General features: G+C 35.0%; 1 protein-coding gene across 4 annotated transcripts in view; it reads right to left on the bottom strand.

Annotated features, from left to right (window-relative positions):
• Positions 1-20,343, bottom strand: part of NUP205 (nucleoporin 205) — a 79,372-nt gene that overhangs the window by 11,582 nt on the left and 47,447 nt on the right. For all 4 annotated transcript variants that reach the window (XM_023639762.2, XM_070265900.1, XM_070265901.1 and 1 more), the window contains 9 exons: positions 20,216-20,314; positions 12,022-12,170; positions 10,856-11,047; positions 9,834-9,955; positions 8,326-8,464; positions 6,876-7,002; positions 3,764-3,840; positions 1,653-1,781; positions 1,313-1,439 (listed from right to left, as the gene is read on the bottom strand). In XM_023639762.2, coding sequence (XP_023495530.2) covers positions 1,313-1,439; positions 1,653-1,781; positions 3,764-3,840; positions 6,876-7,002; positions 8,326-8,464; positions 9,834-9,955; positions 10,856-11,047; positions 12,022-12,170; positions 20,216-20,314 — 1,161 coding nt within the window. The remainder of the gene's footprint in view (positions 1-1,312; positions 1,440-1,652; positions 1,782-3,763; positions 3,841-6,875; positions 7,003-8,325; positions 8,465-9,833; positions 9,956-10,855; positions 11,048-12,021; positions 12,171-20,215; positions 20,315-20,343) is intronic.

The raw sequence follows: 20,343 nt of genomic DNA, 5'->3' as shown, positions 1-20,343 counted from the left end.
CATAGGCCTACACAAATTTCCATATGCAAATATTTGTAGCAGCACTATTCATAATAGCCAAAAAACTGGAAATAACCCAAATGTCTTTCAACTAGTGAATAGATAAATTGTGGTATATTTTAACTATGGAATACTGTTCAGCAATAAAAAGGAAGAAAATAGTGATACATACAACATGAACGAATATCAAAAGCACTGAGCTAAGTAAAAAAAGTCAAAACACAAAGACTATGTACTGTATGATTCTATTTATATAAAATTCTGTAAAAGGCAAAACGATTGTGACAGAAAGCAGAAGAGCAGATGCCTGGGTCAGGGGTCGAAGGAAACAATCAAATGCAAACGGGCAAGAAGAAACTTTTAAGAAAGGAATTATTCTATATTTTGATTGTGGTGTTAATTATATACTATATATAATTACCAAAATTATTGAGACTGTATGCCTAAAATGGGTGAATCTTGTTGTATATAAATAATACCTCAATAAAGTTTTTTAATCCTACTAGCTAGGATTTTATAATAGAATTAGACAAGTAGAGTCCTTGGCACAATTTATATAAGATAGAAGTTATATGTTGTTAAACTAATATTTTTTTATAATATCATTCTATTAAATATGTATTTTTTGTGATCAAGCAATTTTCAGGGAAAATAAGATCTTAGAGAGGATGAAATGTGACAAAATGATTTTCAGAATTTCAAACAAAAGACTTCCATTCCATTCCATTCCATTCCCACCACCAAGACCTGAAATGGGCTTTGTCTTTTAGGTGTTCAATGGGCTAACAGCTTTTATCAATCCATAACCCTGCCTCATATTCCAAATCTTCCCTACTGTGTCATTAGGAAATCACAGGTTACGTCAGCTTACTCAGTATCTAAATTTTACTTTGCTATGTTATAGAAATTTGGAGCTTTGACACAAAACCCAGTTTAGACACTGTATTCAGCTTAACATGATTTAACATACAAACCGTCTGTTATATTTTCGTATTTTTCACCCAACTAGCTTACTCTCTAATACTAGATCCTTTCTTTGGGATCTCAAGTACTAATCAAAACTATACTCTCCCCACAAGGCTCTTCTAGATTTATCCTCAGAAAATCTTGAACTTCTCTATTCTCTTGAGCTCTCCAGCTTATCTACAGATCTGACAAGAGTACCTCCTCATCACTCCTTCCTAAAATCATTTAAAATTTTTTCCATTAATTGCTTGTAAAGAAAAAACTGCATCTTACTGGAGCCAACTAGAGCTTGTCATAATCACAGCAACTAAATTCCTCAAATACAAAAAGAAAGAGCTAGGCTCACCTTGCCGGGGGCCATCTCTATTAATGGTTTCTGACAGGCTAGGGGTAAAGAGACACACAGCATGCTGAAAGGTAGGGGAACTCTGTAACATGAGTGACTGGCAATATTCCATGACGTTGGCACAAATCTACAATGGAAAAATAGCAGCAACAAAAGTATTAGCTTTCCAAATGCCCTAATATCATGGAAATCCAGATTTGAAGGAGAACAAAATTAGAGATCAATTTGTAAAATTACAACAGTTAGAAATCAATTTGTAAAACTACTCACATCTGTTACCAAATATTTCCAAAAACAGTAAAATCTTAAAGAATAGTTACATAATTCTCACTCCTCTTACCTGTTGCATAGCCAATTCAATCTCATCTTTCTTGCTCACTTTATCTCCCTCCACATTATCATCTTGAAATTTAAACTGACGTAGTCTGTCGGAGCCACCAAAGCGACTTAGTAACCCTAAGCACTGGCGCTAAGAAAGAAAAAGATATTTGTTCATATGTAGTTGGATATGTTTAAAATTAGTGCCCTCTCTTTCTTGAGGGATATAAAAAAGAAAAAACTCAGTGGGGAGTGGAATCACTCTTTAAAGTGTCTGATTTCTTACATCCAACCGAATCAACTAAAGTTAGCACTATTAAAATTCACCTTTTTGCAAATGTATTTGCTTGGCAGTCAACTCATTAAAAGAATGTCAATTTTCAGCAATTAATCCCCACTATAATCTATGTTTGCCAACAAATTTTCTCTACCACATCAAATAATTCTTTGGTAGATACCCATTAAATAAACACAAGTTGATAAACAATGAAAAGCAAAATGAGATGGCAAATAGGAGATGGTTAGTAACAAGCAAGGGGCATGATAATTCTGTCTTCTAAGGCTCAAATTTAAAGGCTGTTACTCCTGTGGCTGCTCTTGGGGACTTCATAAAGGGGTTGGGAACACACAGGTAGCTTTGGCAGGTAAAATGGAAATGTCATCTGCTTGAAATGTTGCTACTTTTCACCTGAAAATACAATTTTTCCTAAAGTTCTCAGAGAAAAAGGACAAGCTTTTCAAAATTGGCAGTATATCTGGTGGTTAGTACATGGGTTTGGAAGCAGTGGTGTGGGTTTCCATCGCAGGTACATGACTTCTTGCTCTGTGACCTAGAACAAGTTACTTAACTTCTTCAAGCCTCTATTTTCACATTTCTAGAGTGATAATAGTAATTCTACCTTACAAGATTGTGGTCACGATTACCTAAGACATTGAATTGTATTTAAAGTGCTTAGTATAGTGTTCTGCACATAGTAAGTGAACAATAAAAACAAGTATTTTAAAAATTAGTATTACACATACATAATATATAATATCCTATTTAAACTGACATTAGTTTAAGTAGTAAGTTTGGATAAGGCAAAATATATTAAGGAGCCTATAATATAAACTTCTTTTGCCAAAATAGTTGTATCTATTTTTAAAACTTATAACAGGCTGTTTGTCACTCTTACAGATAAAATAGATAGATTAAAACATTTCCAGAGGTCATCTTATGAAAGATCCATCAGAAATACCTCTCTACCAATGAAAAAAGTTAAAAGACTGAGGGAAAAAAAGGAGTCTCTGGGTTGTACTGGAGAGAGTGCAGCCCTTTCTGGAGTGCTGCCTGCCAGTGACTCAAATGTACAATGTGTATACCTCAGACCCAGCTATGTTATTTCACCTATGGGTTAAAAATCTGTGCACAAAAATGATGATTGCAGAATTTTTCTTTTGAAAACTTAAAAAACAATACATGAAAAGAAGATTGGTTAAGTAAATTACTGTATCCAAAACAATGAAATATAAATTCTAGAATATAATTACTCTGCAGCCAATAAAAAGTAAAGATGTTCAGATCAAAGAAGGCCAGAGGCTCCGAGAAAGACTATGATAAAATATCTAATTGATAAGCTATCTATTATGTTTGAATATACTGAAAGGAGAATATAGAATGGGAGGAGAGTTTGGGAATAATTTAAGAAATAAGTACATAAAAACAAAGCAAATAAAAAAAGAAAATTATTTACTCTAGGGAAAACATAATGTTGCACAGAAAAGTAACATACTGTCCATGGTTTAATCATAAATGGTATTTACATAATAACAATAATGTAACACTAAATATCAATCTAATTAAAATTACGATACAATTATATTGAGTTTCAAGGGGGTGTATGAGAAATGTACATGTTGTATGGTGGAAGAAAAGGAGTCAAGAGATCTAAATTCTCACTTCCTCAATGGAAAGTCATTGATGATTCCTAAAATTGGAAAATTGATTAGTAGCAATATAATCATATTTAGAGATATCAAAGAATCAGTTGAAACAGTTTGCCCAAATCCAGGGAGAACAGGGACGGGTGAGAGGACTGTTGTATTTTCTTACAAGTCTTATAGCTGCTCTTTAAAGAAATACAAATTAGTTACCTGGAATCTTCCAATATGTCCCTGTAGCTCCATTAGAGATCCTTCGTTTACGTCAACATCAAGTTCACTTAATATACCTATAAAATTTGGAATGCTTTTAAATGTAGTTTTATAATCAACAAAATAAAAACATTTTTAAAAACTAGGAATGGCAGTTCTATTATTTTATATTCTTTATGTGCATAAATAGTCACACAATGCCATGAAGTTTTCAGAAATATGACTTTACAAAGATTGTAAGTGCACTATCACATATTCACTCATATGCAATCTAAATCTAGATTGAATTAGTGCTTTTAAAAGGCAGTTTTTAAAGTTTTTGAGAAAAAGCTACTTTTTATTTGTTATCATAAAAGTTAAAATTTTCTAAATTCAGCAGTAAATTACTTTCTCATGAAAGAGTTTAGAATATAAAACACTAAGAATAAAATGCATTTATTTTTTCTTTTAACTCTTCTAAGTATTATATCACTTGATTTTTCCTTTTCCCTTAGGCAAAGTACAGTTTGCATATACACAAAAAAAGTTTCCATTCTACTTCTCAGTTTGGACCTGTTTCAAATTCCTAAATCAAGCTGATCAAGCTCTTATAGTACCACGAACTCCCTTTATTTCTATCAAGCCCTCCAAGCCAACCCACAGTCATTCTTCCCTTTGATTTATTTGTTTCACGACTGTAATTGTGCTGAGGAGAACCCACCCGAACCTGTCCTAACCACCCTAACTTTCCATGTGTTTTCACAATCCCTTTGATTTCTCACTTCCAAGCATACACTCCATAGCACGTAACCTAGAACCTTATCCTTTGCTCCTTACAATGACAAGCCCTCCTCTTTCTCGATTTCTCAACCCATGAGCTCAAAGCAAACTTACGGAAGATACTCCCATCATCTGGCACATGCCGGCTTGTTATACCTCACCTGGGCCTCATTAATCCACTAGATTCCACCCCTTTCCACCTATATCTCCTCTGAGAGGCTGCTCCCAGAATCTCTTTCTTTTCTGACATAATACAATATACCCTGCCACAGAGGATTTTTCCTCACCATTTGAAAATATGTTTAGGTCTCCCTTGTACTCTAAAACAAAACAAAACAAGCAAAACCCTGGTTAAAGATCAAATTCTTGAAATATTTTTTCTACATTAGCTGCTTGTAATCTGTATGCCTTCCTTTCCAATCTCAATCCCCCTAGCTGGGTTTTGCACCTAACACTATCAAGGAACTTTGGCTTTTTCCCCTTTGTCCTCAAACTTACTGATCTCTGCAACATGTGTTGCTATTCCCCAGTTCTTTTTTTCCTCCTGCACATCAACTGCTGCCTCTACTTAAAAAGATTACCAACTCACAGTTTCTATAAGACCCTTCTGTTAGATGCCACCTGCCTACAGGTACCAAATATCTCACTCTCAACTCCAAACATTTTTCACTATCTGTGGGTCCTAGAAGAAAAATTAACCTGCTGATAAGTATTTGAGGACATATTTAGTGCTAGGCTAGGCAATATGGGGGATACAAAGTTATATAGGCTTATAAATTAATGGGAGCATTTAAGATAAAAATATATAGTAAGTTATAGGATAATAGAAAATGATACGCAATCAGGACTAAACCGTGCAGAGTAGGGCTGAGAGGAATGAAAACTTTTAAAAACTATTTTAAAAATTGGAGAGGGTATTTGGCATTATCTTAAAAAAAATTTAAGTACATATATTTCTGACCAAGCACTGCCAGGAATTTATCAAGCATAGCAGCTCAAATCTACAAAAATGTACATGTATACATATGTGTACACACACAGTTATTAAAAGCCACACTGTTTGAAATTTTAAAAAAGATTAGAAAGAGTCAACATGTCATAGGGGACTGGTTAAACAACAGAGGTCTGGTTATCTCACAACTGGAAAACTATGCAGCCAATTAAAAAGAATGAGGTAGGAGCTATACGTGCTAATGAGAAAAGATCTCCAAGACACAACGGGAAAAAAAATTACAGAGCAATGTGTTTGGTATGATTTCATTTGCGTAGAGGGGGGAAATTCTACAGAAACATACATAGAAATTTATAGAAAAATAAACTAAATTGATAACTGGTTCCTTTTAGACAGCAGGAAGTGTTGGTCAGGGTAATTTTACTCTGTTCTTTTATTTCGTTTGAATTTATCATGAGCATATTTAAATAAATTGTGCTTTTCCGAATATAATCTTAATAGGCTGACAGGGTCAAATGCTGCTATTAGCAAAATACATAATTTTTAGGCATTTTAAAAAATTCAAGAAAAAAGACTTTATCAATAAAACCACTTTGCCAGAGGATAAGATAAAAGGCAAATTTTCTTTATATCTAACTCAGAGCTTCTGGGTTAAGATGGCAGAATGAAGTAGCATCCTAGAATCTCTCTCCTGTCATCAACGTACACAATGAAAGAAATTCACCAAAAAAGGAAAGGGCCAACTTATGCCATAAATACCCAAAAATGGTGGTGGCTAAGGAAAAAAAAAAAGAGAGAGAGAAAATTCTGGTGGCGCAAGCAGCATGATTCAGCTCATGACCTTTACCCTACCCCTCCGAAGCAGTATGGAGGAAAGAAGATAAACCAAGAGACTCTTGCAAATTCTCATGGAGACACTACAATTTCAAAGAAGCCTATTAGAGTAACTGGGTAAGCCATGGAGAAATCGAGAGAAACACCATTAGGAGAACAACTACATAGCACTATGGGACCTCAGACACTAGAAGAGTGGCCTGACTTGGCATCATCTAAGGACACTGGAATGAGTTGGGAAAATGAGCATAATAAGCCCACAGGACTGAGACACGCCAGAGTCGGGTGCAGTGGAGGCTGGGATCTCCTCAGCATGAGCATAGGCCCCAAGTGCCTCAGTAGGTAGTGGGATTTTGCATATTATTTTCTTGAACTCTGAATTTTTTATATGAGTATACATAATTTTTATAAATATAAACTTATTACTTTTAAAAAAGGCAGTTAACTCTGTGAGTACCAATTTCAAATAGGTCATATATAGCTGCAAAGTAATAGAAACCTCATTCTATTAAGTGTATGTCAATCTGTAAAGAATTCTTAAAAGTCCATTCAACATAATCAACTCACCAGGAAGTCCTGCTTTACTTATAATTCCTGTCAGTAGAGCCAATTCCTGCAAAGACCCAGCACTAACATCTTGACAGCGCAGGATTGCTTGTATGGTATCAGAATGCGAAATGAGAAACTGCAGCACCTACACAAAGGAAAAGGAGGAGAAGAAAAAGGACAAAGAAAAAAAGAAGGAAAAGGAGGTGGAAGAGCAGAAAAGTATATTATAAATAAATTTATAACTCATCTTTTTAACAACATGGAAGCCAGTAATTCAATGTAATGAAGAATTTTAGATAAGCAATTGTGTTTTGCACTTACATAGTTTTTTCCTTCAATAAGTAAATATTTACCTAAAATTCATAAGAAAGCTAAAGATAAGGATTATTTCAAAGTTTAGAAATTAATATATTTAGAGGCTACTATAGAAGAGTGTAACTTAGAACTACTGTATGAAAACTATTATTTGACCCCTATTTTATTTCCCTTTTTTTTTGTCCAAATGGAACTAGAACATGAGTTTAAAATAAGTGAGTACAGAGACCAGCCCTGAGAGCCTAGTGGTTAAAGTTTGGTGTTCTCACCACTTTGGCAGCCCAAGTTCAGTTTCTGGTTGTGGAACCACACCACCCATCTGTCAGTAGCCGTGCTCATGATATGACAGGCTCACACAGAAAAACTAGAAGGACTTACAACTATGCACTGGGGCTTTGGGGAGGCAAAAAATAAGTAAGTGGGTATGAAAATGACTTATTATTTAATGTGTCACGTTAGAAACAGCAGCATTCTACCTTGGTGAGATAAGCCTGAAGACTGACAGCAGGGAAAGCAGGTAAAATTACCATAAATCATTAGGACAGAGTCCCTGAGGGTATCACAATAATAGAGCAACACAATAAAAGAATGCAGATTCATAATGATAAGCCTAAATAATCAGCGAAAGGCTGTTATATATTGTATTATTAGTTTAAAGAAACAAAGAAATATATTTCTTGAAGCTTTCACTGAAAATCAATGAAGATAAAACTAATTTCTGGTGCTCAAAGAAAGTTATATTAGTTAGAAAATTCACTTATTTAAATTACTTCATTCTCTAAATATCACAACTAAATATGGTGTTATCTATCTTTCGTATTTTTTGCAAGGCCTAGTATAATGCACAGCCTCTTCTCAATAAATACCTGGTTAAATTACATTTTAGAAGCCAGCTTATTCCTACCACAATAATTGCTTCCTTTTACAGAAGAACAAATTTAGATCTCTTGCTTTCCATCTCAGTCAAACAAGAATACAAAAATGGGCCAGTGACGTTCAGAGCAAAGTACAAGTGGCTTGTTTTTGATACCCAGGACTGCCACAAACAGTATGACCAAGGGAAATTCACTTATGCTTTCTATGCCTAGCGTTTCTGCATATGTAAAATGAGGACTTTACACTAGGTGATTTCCTCACTAAGGATTCCTCTTACCTGCCCTGCTGCCTGCAAGTGCTGGGCCATACTAGATGTGAGGATAACTTGACACAAGCGGAGAGCTGGAAGGAGAATTTGACGGTACCGGTCCACCGGAGAAGGGATGAACACTGGGGGATCTCTCATGCCAAACATGCTGCATTCATTTCCACCGAACAAGGAGAGAGCAATGGTCCAAGAGTTAAGGTACTCCTAGCAATCCCTGACCATCTTCGTGGCAAATAATCACAGGTGGCTGATTAAAATGTGAGTACAAATGAGTACTCTGCATCCCATATAGACAGTTAGTAAAAATGGAGTTATTTGAATTTTGAAAAATCTTAGTAAGAAAATCTGTATAATTTGAAAGGACAATGCTTGAAATTTCCTAAACATATTTATTCTATTCTAAATCTTCCCTTGGGCCATAGAGACTATGAGGAAGAAATAGATAAAAACAAAAGTTACCTTCCCCAAATTTCCCTCTCCTATACCCAAAGCCAAAAATGCATCTACAGTGTCCATTATATTTTAAAAAACAAGATTTTTAAAAGTTAAAAAGACGTTGTAAAATCACTTAACTTTTAACATTAGATCTCAGAACACTATCTTAATAAACCAGTTATTTATTATAAATGTTTGTATTCAAATTTTTAGACAAAAGAAAATGGTTGTGTGTTGAAGAGAAGGGAATGAATGCAGAATATGGAAATAAAAGGAAAAGAGAAAGGCTTTGCACAGAAAAAGTGATAATAATATGCCATGAATTGAGAAATGTAATTAACTCAATCCTCTTCACCTAAGATGAAAATAGTAACTCTCATGTTTAAAACTTTAGAAAGCAATATAAAAATTTTTTTTCTAGAGATAATCTAGTTCTATAGTTAAACTCAAAGAACAACTATTCAATTTAGCAAGGGATCTTTCGAAGAAAATTAAGCGTTATTTACCACTAGGAGGGTATGCTATCTGCCTAACAATGTTGTAGACAAGTAGACAAAAAAGGAAAAGAAAATCCATATTCAAACTCAACTGACAAATGTGCTAAAAAGCGTGAAACTTTAAATAATTTGACGCGAAGGTTTCAAATTAGCAAGTAGTTGGCAAAACGTCAAAATGAGAAAAATATAAAATTCTATCAGAATCATCAGCAATAGAAAATTCACAACAAATTATAATTTCATTATAATACTTTAAAAGACCACCAGAAGTTAAAATATGTATTTCTATTGAGCAAAACAATAAAGTTGGGGAAAAAAAATTTACTAACAAAATGTTCTTCCATTTCCCTCTCCCATTACTACTCTGAAATGGAAAGCATTAGGTCCCTACCCACTTTTACCTTTATTAGCAACTTGCACTTATTAGTAAATGTCAGGGGTATATGACCAAAAAAAATCATCAAGTTGAAAGAGTACTGCTCAAACAGAATTATACATCAGTGGCAAAATTACGTTTGTAATTTCTTTTTCCCTTAATAATCCTCTAATGGGAACTTAACAAAACCAATCTATAGGGACACTTACCCCTGCGGGTCCATTTCCGGGCGCATGTCATAGACTTGGCATTGTGCCAGTCTCACAATGACCCCAGACCTCAGCAGCTCTAAAGCGCCCTGCTGTATCTTAGCCACTCTTGTGAGAAATGCCTAAGAAGTTACAAAAGGAAAATTATCAGGACAGAAACCATATCCAAGGGCCTCAGATAAAAATAAGACTCATGGCACATGTCTGATCTTTAATCATCACTGAAGAGAAATTCTGAGCTAGCTATGAAGGGGCACATTATACCTATAGGATTTTTATGAAGATTAAATGGCACAGCATATCTGAAGTGCTGCATACAGTATGTTGCATAAATATTCAACTCAACTGTAGTTTCTGTTATTATCATCGTGTGGGCTTATGGAGGGCAGGAAACACTGTTTTGCTCACAGCTGTATCTCTAGTACCTAGTGCCATGCCTTGCACGTAAGAAGTATTTAATAAATACTTGTTGAATAAATGAACAAAGGAGGGAAAAAAAGAGTCAATAAAGAATCTAAAGACTTTAGTGCTTCTATTATTATGACATTGTGATATTTTTAACCAGGAGGAAACAGAGAAATTAAAACAGATTTGGGGGAAAGGAAATGATGAATTATATACGGTATGGAAAATCCTGTTTAAAGTATGACCAGCACATCTGCACTGGAATGTTCAACAGGTAACTAATACAGACTGAATTTTGTGGTGAAGGACAGTTTTGCTCACTGCTCTCCTCACAGAGCACTGAGTGTCATATCATTCATCATCAGCAGCAACCTGAGTGAGGAGGCAGCAGACCCATTACCCAACTAACCCTCTCAGGATCTTTTCAACTCAACCTTGGCATGCCTAGAAGACACATTTCTAGCAGAGGTCCCCAAATTTAAAACTCCTTAGAAATGATTACAGCTTACAAGACAGAAATATTCAAAACATAGGCCACGTTGCTGTTCTTTAATACATCTACAGCCCTAGGCAGAAATGAGCTATCGATCTAACTGCAAATGAATATAAAGCCTTACCATTTTAGATTCGTAAGTATAAAGGGCTTTTAAAAGGGGAGGTTGTGGAGTGAGTAAGCTCTGCAAAGTATGGTCATCTTCTACCAAGCTGTCCACAAGCACCTTCAAATAGCCACTGTTAGAAAGATACAAAAGCCACTGCTGCTGCTTATCTACAGAGACAATCCGATCAAGGAGAGCCAGTGCCAGCATCTGAAGAAAAATAAATCAAAGGCCAAAACATAAAGATGGCTACCAAAATCAACAACAGAAAATGTCTTTATCTGGAAATATTCAGAGCTTTCCTTAGAAAGAGAATGGGTGCTTGCAATAAAACTTTCTGTCTCTGTTTTGTTGAGAAATTGAAAGCTATATATATACAGAATCTCGATTTATTAATAAAAGGAAAAATTTCTGGGTAAAGTTACATTTCTGAAACAAAACCTAATACATTAAAATAATGGTATGAAATATATTTTAGTAGAATCTAAACATTACTTGTTAGAGGAAAGGGATCTTTAAAAAAAGCTTTTTTCCCCCCAATTGTGAAGTTTTACATGCTCATTATAGAAAGCATAGAAAAGTATATAAAATACATATTCTGATAAACACAGTTAATCCATTTTGGTCTATTTCCCCCTAGTCTTTGTTCTATGCATAAAAACACAAACATTTTTTAACATAAGTGACAATTCACTATAGCATTTATATTTTACCCTTCAAAAACATGACTCAAATGCTACATTGTTTTCCACTAGCAGGAAGTTATCTTCTCACTGTATTATCACCAGTATGGCACAATATTTTAAAGAAACACAAGTGCAAATTCTCCTCCACAAAGCAGAGAAAGATATATTCAGTATAAAAGCTGTTTATCCAGCATTCTCTTAACCAAAGATCTTTATTAAGCAGCATATCTGTTGTTTCTACTAGTCTAAGGCCAACCTCAAAATCAGCAGAAAGATTATTCTGAGGGAAAATTCCGAACTGAGATTCTGAACAGAATTAAACAAAACATATGAAAAACAAAATATAAATTCCAAATTATAGCAAATAAGCAAATTCACTGAAATATATTGCAGAAAATAATCTCAATATGTAACATACATTTGAAAAGCTGGTTCACTTTATACCTTAATAATTTAGAATATTTATTCAATTATAATACTAAACAGGAGTTACTGTACCCTTCCAATCTCATGACCATCACAAGCGTCTCGACAGACCACTTCCATGAGAGCAGCACCGTAGCTCTCAATGATGGCTATGTTTTCTCGCTGTAATTTACTAAATACATCTTCAGGGGCTGTCAGCCTTTCCCACATGGTTTTCTTGGCTAAAAGGGTTACAACAGAAAAGTTTAAAACATTCCCAAAAATAAGCAGTTTGGTAACTGAGTAATTACACCTCATACACAACAACAAAAAAATCCTTCCATTACTGCATGAACACAAAGATAAACCAACCAATGAGCCCAGGCAAGTAAACTTTAAGAGTACAAAGCACATATTCCATGCATGTACACTAAGACAACGATGCTATCAGGAAAGGGATAAACTATTCTTAAAGAAATCAAAATGAATTATGCAATTCCAAGAAAACCAATATCCTGTATTTATTCTGCTAATCAACCTATTTTTATCCTTTATTGAGATCTATGAGAATTGGGCTAGAAAGAATCGGGTACAAAGTAGACAAAAATCTGCTTCCAAAAAATCAGATATTTTTATTCTTTTATATTTTTAATGGAAAAACTTTCAAAAAGAAAAAGCATACCTATTATGAAAGTAATTTAAATGTACAATGGTAATTAAAGATATGATCACATATTTTACATAAGATTCATGTAAACTTTTTAGAAAAGTTTCACAGATACATAAAGCAATAATCTCTATTTGAAACTAATCTTCTAACTTTTTTCCAACTACTGTATAGCAGCAGTGTTTTTTTTTAACTTTTTTTATTTTTTAAATTGCAGTAACATTGGATCATAACATTATATAGCTTTCAGATGTACATCGTAATATATTTCTAATTCTGTGTAGATTACATCATGTTCACCACCCAAAAACTAATTATAGTCCATCCCCTCACACGTGAGCCTAATCACCACTTTTGCCCCCGCCCGCCCTCACCCGCCCCCGCCTATGGTAACTACCAATCCAATCTCTGTTGCTATGTGTTTGTTTGTCACTGTTTTTATCTTCTACTTATGAGTGAGATCATACGGTATTTGACTTTCTCCCTCTGACTAATTTCACTCAGCATAATACCCTCAAGGACCATCCATGTTGTCACAAATGGCCAGATTTCATCATTCTTTATGGCTGAGTAGTATTCCATTGTGTATAAATACCACATCTTCTTTATCCATTCGTCCCTTGACGGGCACCTAGGTTGCTTCCAAGTCTTGGCTATTGTGTATAATGCTGCAATGAACATAGGGGTGCGTGTACCTTTATGCCTTTGCGTTTTCAAATTCTTTGGATAATACTCGGCAGTGGGATAGCTGGATCATATGGTAGATCTATTCTTAACCTTCTGAGGATAATCCATACTACAGCAGCAGTTTTCAAGTTGGGGAAAGATTCTCAAAATAAGATCAGAATTGATCTGATCAATCAATCAATCAAGGTACTTCAGAATGGAGAGTAAAAATGAAGCAGGTTTAATCATGAAAAACAAAAGTAATGTTGTGGTCTACATTCTACTATAAAGTTTGCGGTAGGTACACCTTCAGAGTTTTAAAAATATTTTTCCCTAAAATATTTCTACTTTGGTTTTTAATCATACTTATTTTTAATTTCAAATAGTGTCAAAGGAGATTTGGAGATTTTTATGTTTCTCAATCCTGTCACTCCCTCAGGTCATCTGGTCCCATCTACTCCTCAACCTCATCTGCTTCCACTCGCGGCCTCCTCGACCAGCTACCGCCACACTAGCCTTCCTGCTCCTCAGATTCTCCACTTCCTTCAGTCTCAGCATCTCTGCACTAGCAGTTCTTTATGCTCTTCCCCAGATCTTAGCGTGGCTGTCTGCTCTTCATCATTCCAGCCTCTAGCAAATACCACTCCCTCAACTACATCCAACACTCCCACACACACAAATATCACAGTACTGCTTGATTTTCTCCATAGTACTTATTTACCTCAGATTGTGCTATTTTTTGGTTTCCATGCTTTTCTCTATCTCCCCACATTGGATGTAAGCTTACTGAACAATGGGATTCTGTCTTGTCTACCATATTTTCCCAGTATTTAGCACAGTGGCTGGGACAAAGGAGCGCAAATATTAATTACTGACTGACTGACAACTTAAAAGTTCAGAAACACCGCTCCAGAGCTGCCACCAGATGCCCTCGGGGTGGGGTGCCATGGGTGGGTTTTCAGGAAGCCGGCCTGAGGAGCTATGGCCATCTTCTCTTCTGTTTTACACACAGGATTGCCATAAAATTCTGTTTGACTAAAGGCTTTGAGTAAGTTTGAAAGCCACTACGTCATAGATTTAACATTTCTAGCCACAGATTCCTTATTCTAAATTGGCTGAAATGAGGGTACAGAGATGCTGGGATATCACTCTGCACACTCTTCCACACGACCCCTGAGGCACCCTGCAACAACCGCTAAGGCTTCACAGCGAAATCTGAAAAACAGTGGTTTGCAGAAGACCAGTGAAGTATGAAAACAATGCCTGATTTCTGTTTTCAAATTGTGACTGGATCTCGAAGTTCCACATGTTATTTATGAACAGTACTACCTAGAAATAAGAAAAATCTAAGCCTGCAATTTAATTAGAACTTTGTTTTAAATTTTCATTTTTGAAGGATAAATTAATTCATTAGAAACTACCAAGTTGGTTTCTTATACGCCAATCTGTCCCTTCTTCCAAAATACCTTATAAATCACTGCCATACAAATTTTTCTAAATACCAACTTCTTCATATCACTTTTCTCAGTAATTTTAAATAGCTATCTATTGCTTATTCAACTAGCTTTAACACTGCAGTTTCACTTGCAAGGTCATTAATAATACGGTCCTACCCTCCCAACTTGACTTTCTATTCCATCAACCCTCTCCCTTGCTCATAGCCAAGACATCCTCCTCATTCTTTGCTCCCTCCTAGTTTGGGCCTTGCCTGAAAAGCCCCCCCATTTATTCTTATGTAAATGCAACTCTCCCCACAAACTCTAGCAAAAGTCTTTATTTCCTTTCTCTTAACTCTTATAATTTCTACTTGAGGCTGGCAAACTAAGGCCCATGCACAAAATCTGACCGGCATGCCCCCTGTTTTTGTAAATAAAGTTTTAATGCAACATAGCCATGGTCATTCATTTGCACATTGTCTCTAGCTGCTTTCATACAGTAATAGCAGAGCTGAGGAGTTGCAACAGACAGCATATGGCTTGCAAAGCCTAAGATACTTACTATCAGCACCTTTACAGAAAAGGTTTGCTGGCATCTGGTCTATATCATCTAATTTAACACTTACTGTTTTATAAATACATATATTGCCATTTCTACTAGGATATAAACATAATGAAAACACGAACTCAATTAATGTTTCCTGCTTCTGGAAACAAGTGAAAATAATCAACCAGCAAATGATTATTGATTTCTGTTTGTGTTGTGAAAAACTGGAAATAATCTAAATGTCCAAAACCGAGTGGGCTAAATAAATTATGGTATATCCATAAGTAGCAAAACCTATAGAGGTATTAAAAATGTTATTTAATGAGGGGGAAAAGTTCATAAAATACTGAGTGAAAAGGGAGGTTATAAATCAATACAAAAAGATGACTAGCTATAACCAAACTGTTGTGATAGTTATCTTAGAAGGGTAGAATATGGGACATTCTTCTTCCTCTTGTTTATTAGGATGTTCTAAACTTCTTAAAATCAGTATTTATTTTGAAATACAAAATAAAAGCTAAAATAATTTTTTAAATACCTGATTTATTAAGTTTTAGAGAGGTTCTAAGATTCTAGGACCTGACTCAGGTCATAAAAAAATAAAAGGAGTGGTGAGAAAAGTACATCTAAATTCACATCAAGGAAAAAGCCTGCACTTACTATAGACACACATATACAGAACCATAGCTAGCGTTTTTAAGTCACTTATTGGAGTCAGACTCAAAAGAACAGAACCAACAACAGTCAAGATGCTCTATAAAATCCTTTTAGTCCCACTACTTTATGACTAAAATCATAGCTGTACTTGTACTGTAATTCCAGATCATACCAATGCCTAGACCATAAAAACTGAAAATCTCACTATAGGATTCTCAAAAGTTTAATAATGGCAATACACTGCTGTTTTCTAATCTACTCTTTTGTTTTTTGCTGGGAAAGAGTGGCCCTAAGCTAACACCTGTTTCCGATCTTCTCTCTCTTTTATTCTTCCCTTCCCAAAACCCCAGTACATAGTTGTATATTCTAGTTGTAGGTACTTCTAGTTCTTCTACGTAAGCCATCACCACAGCATGGCTACTGACAGATGAATGGTGCAGTCCCACACCTGGGAACCAAACCTGGGCTGCTGAAATAGAGTATGCCTAACGTTAACCACTAGGCAATCAGGGCTGGCTCTCTAATATTCTCTTTTAAAAAAATGAATGGATATCATAGTTTCATAAAAAAATAAAAACAAGAATACTGGGACCAGCCCAGTGGCACAGTGGTTAAGTTCACACATTCCACTTCAGTGGCCTGGGGTTCACCGGTTTGGATTCCGGGTGCAGACCTACACATGCTTATCAAGCCATGCTGTGGCAGGCATCCCACATATAAAATAGAGGAGGGTGGGCACAGATGTTAGCTCAGGGCCAGTCTTCATCAGCAAAAAGAGGGGGTTTGGTGGCAGATGTTAGCTCAGGGCTAATCTTCCTCAAAAAAAAAAAATAAATAAATAAAAGAATATTCTTGCTCAAAGGTCACAATAACCCCCAAAAGCTATGAGCAGAGCAGGAAAAAAAAAAAATATACGTATATATATGTATATATACACACACACATATATATATAGTTAGTTAGTTTGTTTGTTTGTTTTGAGAGGACTGGCCCTGAGCTAACATCTGTTGCCAATCTTCCTCTATTTTATGTGGGATGCTGCTGCAGTATGGCTTGATGAGCAGTGCTAGGTCTGCAACTGGGATCTGAACCTGTGAACCCAGGGCCGCCAAAGCAGAGCGCATGAACTTAACCACTATATCACTGGGCTGGTCCCTTATGTTTACTATAACTCCTAATTCTTACTTATAAATAAAACATACTACTGAATACCATTAACTTGTCAAATGTAAACAAAAAGAAAAGGCAATTTAAAAGAAAACAGAACATACCAGAAAAGGTTACAATAAAAGTGCTTAAAACTGCAACAATTTAAACAATTTTAAAATTAAGAATTCAAACTAACATCTTCCATACAGCTATGTCATTCAGTTACAAATTAAAGTTGAATGATAAGCTCCTAGAAAATGGAAAGTTAATAATGAATCTGTTTTAAAAGCAATATAATCAATTTTACTGAAATTACTACAGAACACTCAAACACGGCTAGTCCCACGGAATTAAACCCAGGAGGATGCACTACCTCGTCTATACCGAAGCGTTAGCACAACTTTGTTAATCTGATTAAAAATATCCTGAAAAATGTATATCTTTGTCCTTATCAATCTATCTTTAAATGTGAAATATTTTTATAATACCAGAGCTTAAAAAAACAAACCAGTAAAGAAATTAAGAATATAACAATTAGGCTTCATATTAAACATTCAGGCTCTGGTCAAAGTATTCACATTTTCTCCTAGTGGTCACTGGTAGAAAAGAGAGAGAAAATAAAAGGTGAAATGAATACAAAGAGAGATATTCATAATGTCAATTAACCCCCAGGGATTAATACGCAAAAGCAATGTCAGATTTTAATTACACTGTTTCTAATTAGGGAGACATAAGAATCCTCCAAAGAATTTTATCAACAGAATATGTATTTTGCTTCCTCTCCAGATGTACTGCATTGCCAACTTGAGCAACAGGATCCACCCAAAGGGATTTTCTGAAAGGAAGCTAACTACAAATAGCTTAAGAGCTATTGGAATTTCCTTTTCCCTAAACTGTCTGCTCATAGCCTTTGCCCATTTTCCAACTGCAGCATTGACTTGTAGGTGCTCTTTATGTATTAGAAATTAGTCCTTTGTGATATGAGTTACAAACATGTTATTGGTAGGTATTATCTATAAAATCACAATAAGAAAAAATTACAAATTACAAAAAGACAAAAGATGAAGATGTGAGGTGCTAAGGTCAAGAAAAACAGCATTCTGCTACAAATTGAGAAAACTGAATTCTAATTCTCATATCTATCACAAACAAGCGAGTCATTTAGTCTCTGTAAGTCAGATCCTTTTTACACAAAACAGAGAAAAAGGCCACCCAGTATCCAGTATCCAGGGGTTATACTAAAAATAAAGTAAAAGGGGGCCAGCCTGGTAGTGTAGTGGTTAAAGTTTTCACGCTCCACTTTGGCTGCCCAGGGTTCATGGGTTTGGATGTCGGGCATGGACCTACACACCACTCATCGAGCCATCCTGTGGTGGCATCCCATATACAAAGTAAAGGAAGAATGGCAGAGATGTTAGCTCAGTGACAATCTTCCTCAAGCAAAGAAGAGGGAGATTGGCAATAGTTGTTAGCTCAGGGCTGATCTTCCTCAGCAACCAAATAAAAATTTTGAAAAATTAAGTAAAAGTAAAATATGGTATGGAAAAATAAATACATAAACATTAAAAATTCAGTTTTTCTTTAAACAAAAATAAAGTAAGTACAGTGGCACAAAAGTGTGTGCAAAATAAATATTAAATTTAATATTTCTAATTTGAAGCTTAAACACTAGTAACTGGGAATAAAGTACTTTGCTATTTAAAATAAGTCAAAATAAGTGGTAATTATGACATGAATAAAACTAATTAAGGGATGAAATTACTCTAAAAATACATCATTTGAAAATTAACAACAAAGGAGAATTTTCTTTTATACTCATACAGTTTTACCATATCTTGATATCTTCTTATAAAAAGCATGTGTAGAGCTCCACCTAGTGGTTAAGTGGTGATTGCACATTCAATTAAATGCAGTATTAAAAAAAAATTTAGATGGGAGAAAAACAAGGGAGGTGTGTAAGGGGGAGGAGTGGGGAGTGGAATTCCTATTACTATCTCTCTAAAAAAAGCTCCTATTTGTTTAAAAAGCTTCTCCGAACTATTCTTTTATTTTCAAGGACCTTAAAAATATTTTTGTGCATTATCCAAGTGGGTAGGACGTTTCTATAAACACTTCATTTGGCTATTATTATCTTCTAAGGAAGAGATTAGATACACAGCCAATAAAGAATATATATATATATAAAATGTATAGCCAGTAAAGAATTAATATGAAATAATCTGGGTCTTACACACAGAGTGGTTTTTAAGAATCTGTGTACAAAATAACAAATACTCATAAAGGTTCTCAAGGAATCCATTATCAGAAGGTGCTTATGACAAGTTCTTAAACAGGAGAATAACTCTGGCAGAGAGTACTATATATCGGTCTGCTGAATAGTTAAAAACATTTTTCCTATCTGGAAACCAAAGGGTCCAGGTTATTACTCAATTAAAAACACTAACTATATTACAGAAAGCAGCATTTATCAATATTTTACATATACACATCTTTTGACAAAGAAATTCTATTTCTGGAAATTTGTCCAAGAAAATCGTCACATTAGTACAAAAAGACATATGTACACTATTGATGAGAGTTTAAACTGGTAGAAAGCCATTTGGTAGAATCTATTAAAATAAAAACGTGCACACTCTTTCATGTGGAAATTCCACCATGAAGTACCCTTCTTGAGAAATACATAGGCACATAAAAGAATATTTGGTGCAGCATTTTTGTGATAGCAAAAAATTAGAAACAAGTTAAATGCCTATGAATAAGGCAAATGGTCAAATAAATGTTACGTCCATACAATGGAATAACAGAGCCGTTTAAAAATTCAACTAGATACATTCTGTGAAGTACTGCAAAGGGAAGAAAGCTGGTGTACACACTGCATACAGCACACAGCATACTGTTTAGTGGAACCAGAGGCAAGAGAGGGAGTTACATAAATATATAAGCTAATGAGGCAGTATTTGAGGGTTTGTTTTTACAGTACTCATGTGTTAGCTTCATAATTTTAGAAAACTAAACATTCTTCCTCGACTTCAGAGCAAGTGCTTTAATGATCCCATAAAGACTCAATTTCAGCTTTGCTTGCCAAAAGATGGAAAAGCGACTTTTTAACATTTAAAGTAACCAATCTCTAAAAGCAGAAAAGATTAGAAATCTATCAAATTCTACCTGCTTCTAAGGTGTCTGGTTCATCAGGTCTCTGGGCGATCTGTAAGTAATAAAGCAGAGAGCCATACAGGTGTGTCCTCACTCGCTGGAATCCGCCACCTAGGGAGACATAGTAAAGTAAAAACCTT

The sequence above is a fragment of the Equus caballus genome, chromosome 4 (assembly GCF_041296265.1).
Source record: "Equus caballus isolate H_3958 breed thoroughbred chromosome 4, TB-T2T, whole genome shotgun sequence".
Classification (NCBI taxonomy): Eukaryota; Metazoa; Chordata; class Mammalia; order Perissodactyla; family Equidae; genus Equus; species Equus caballus.
The sequence above is the reverse complement of the archived record's forward strand: the minus strand, read 5'-3'. Positions and strand labels throughout refer to the sequence as shown.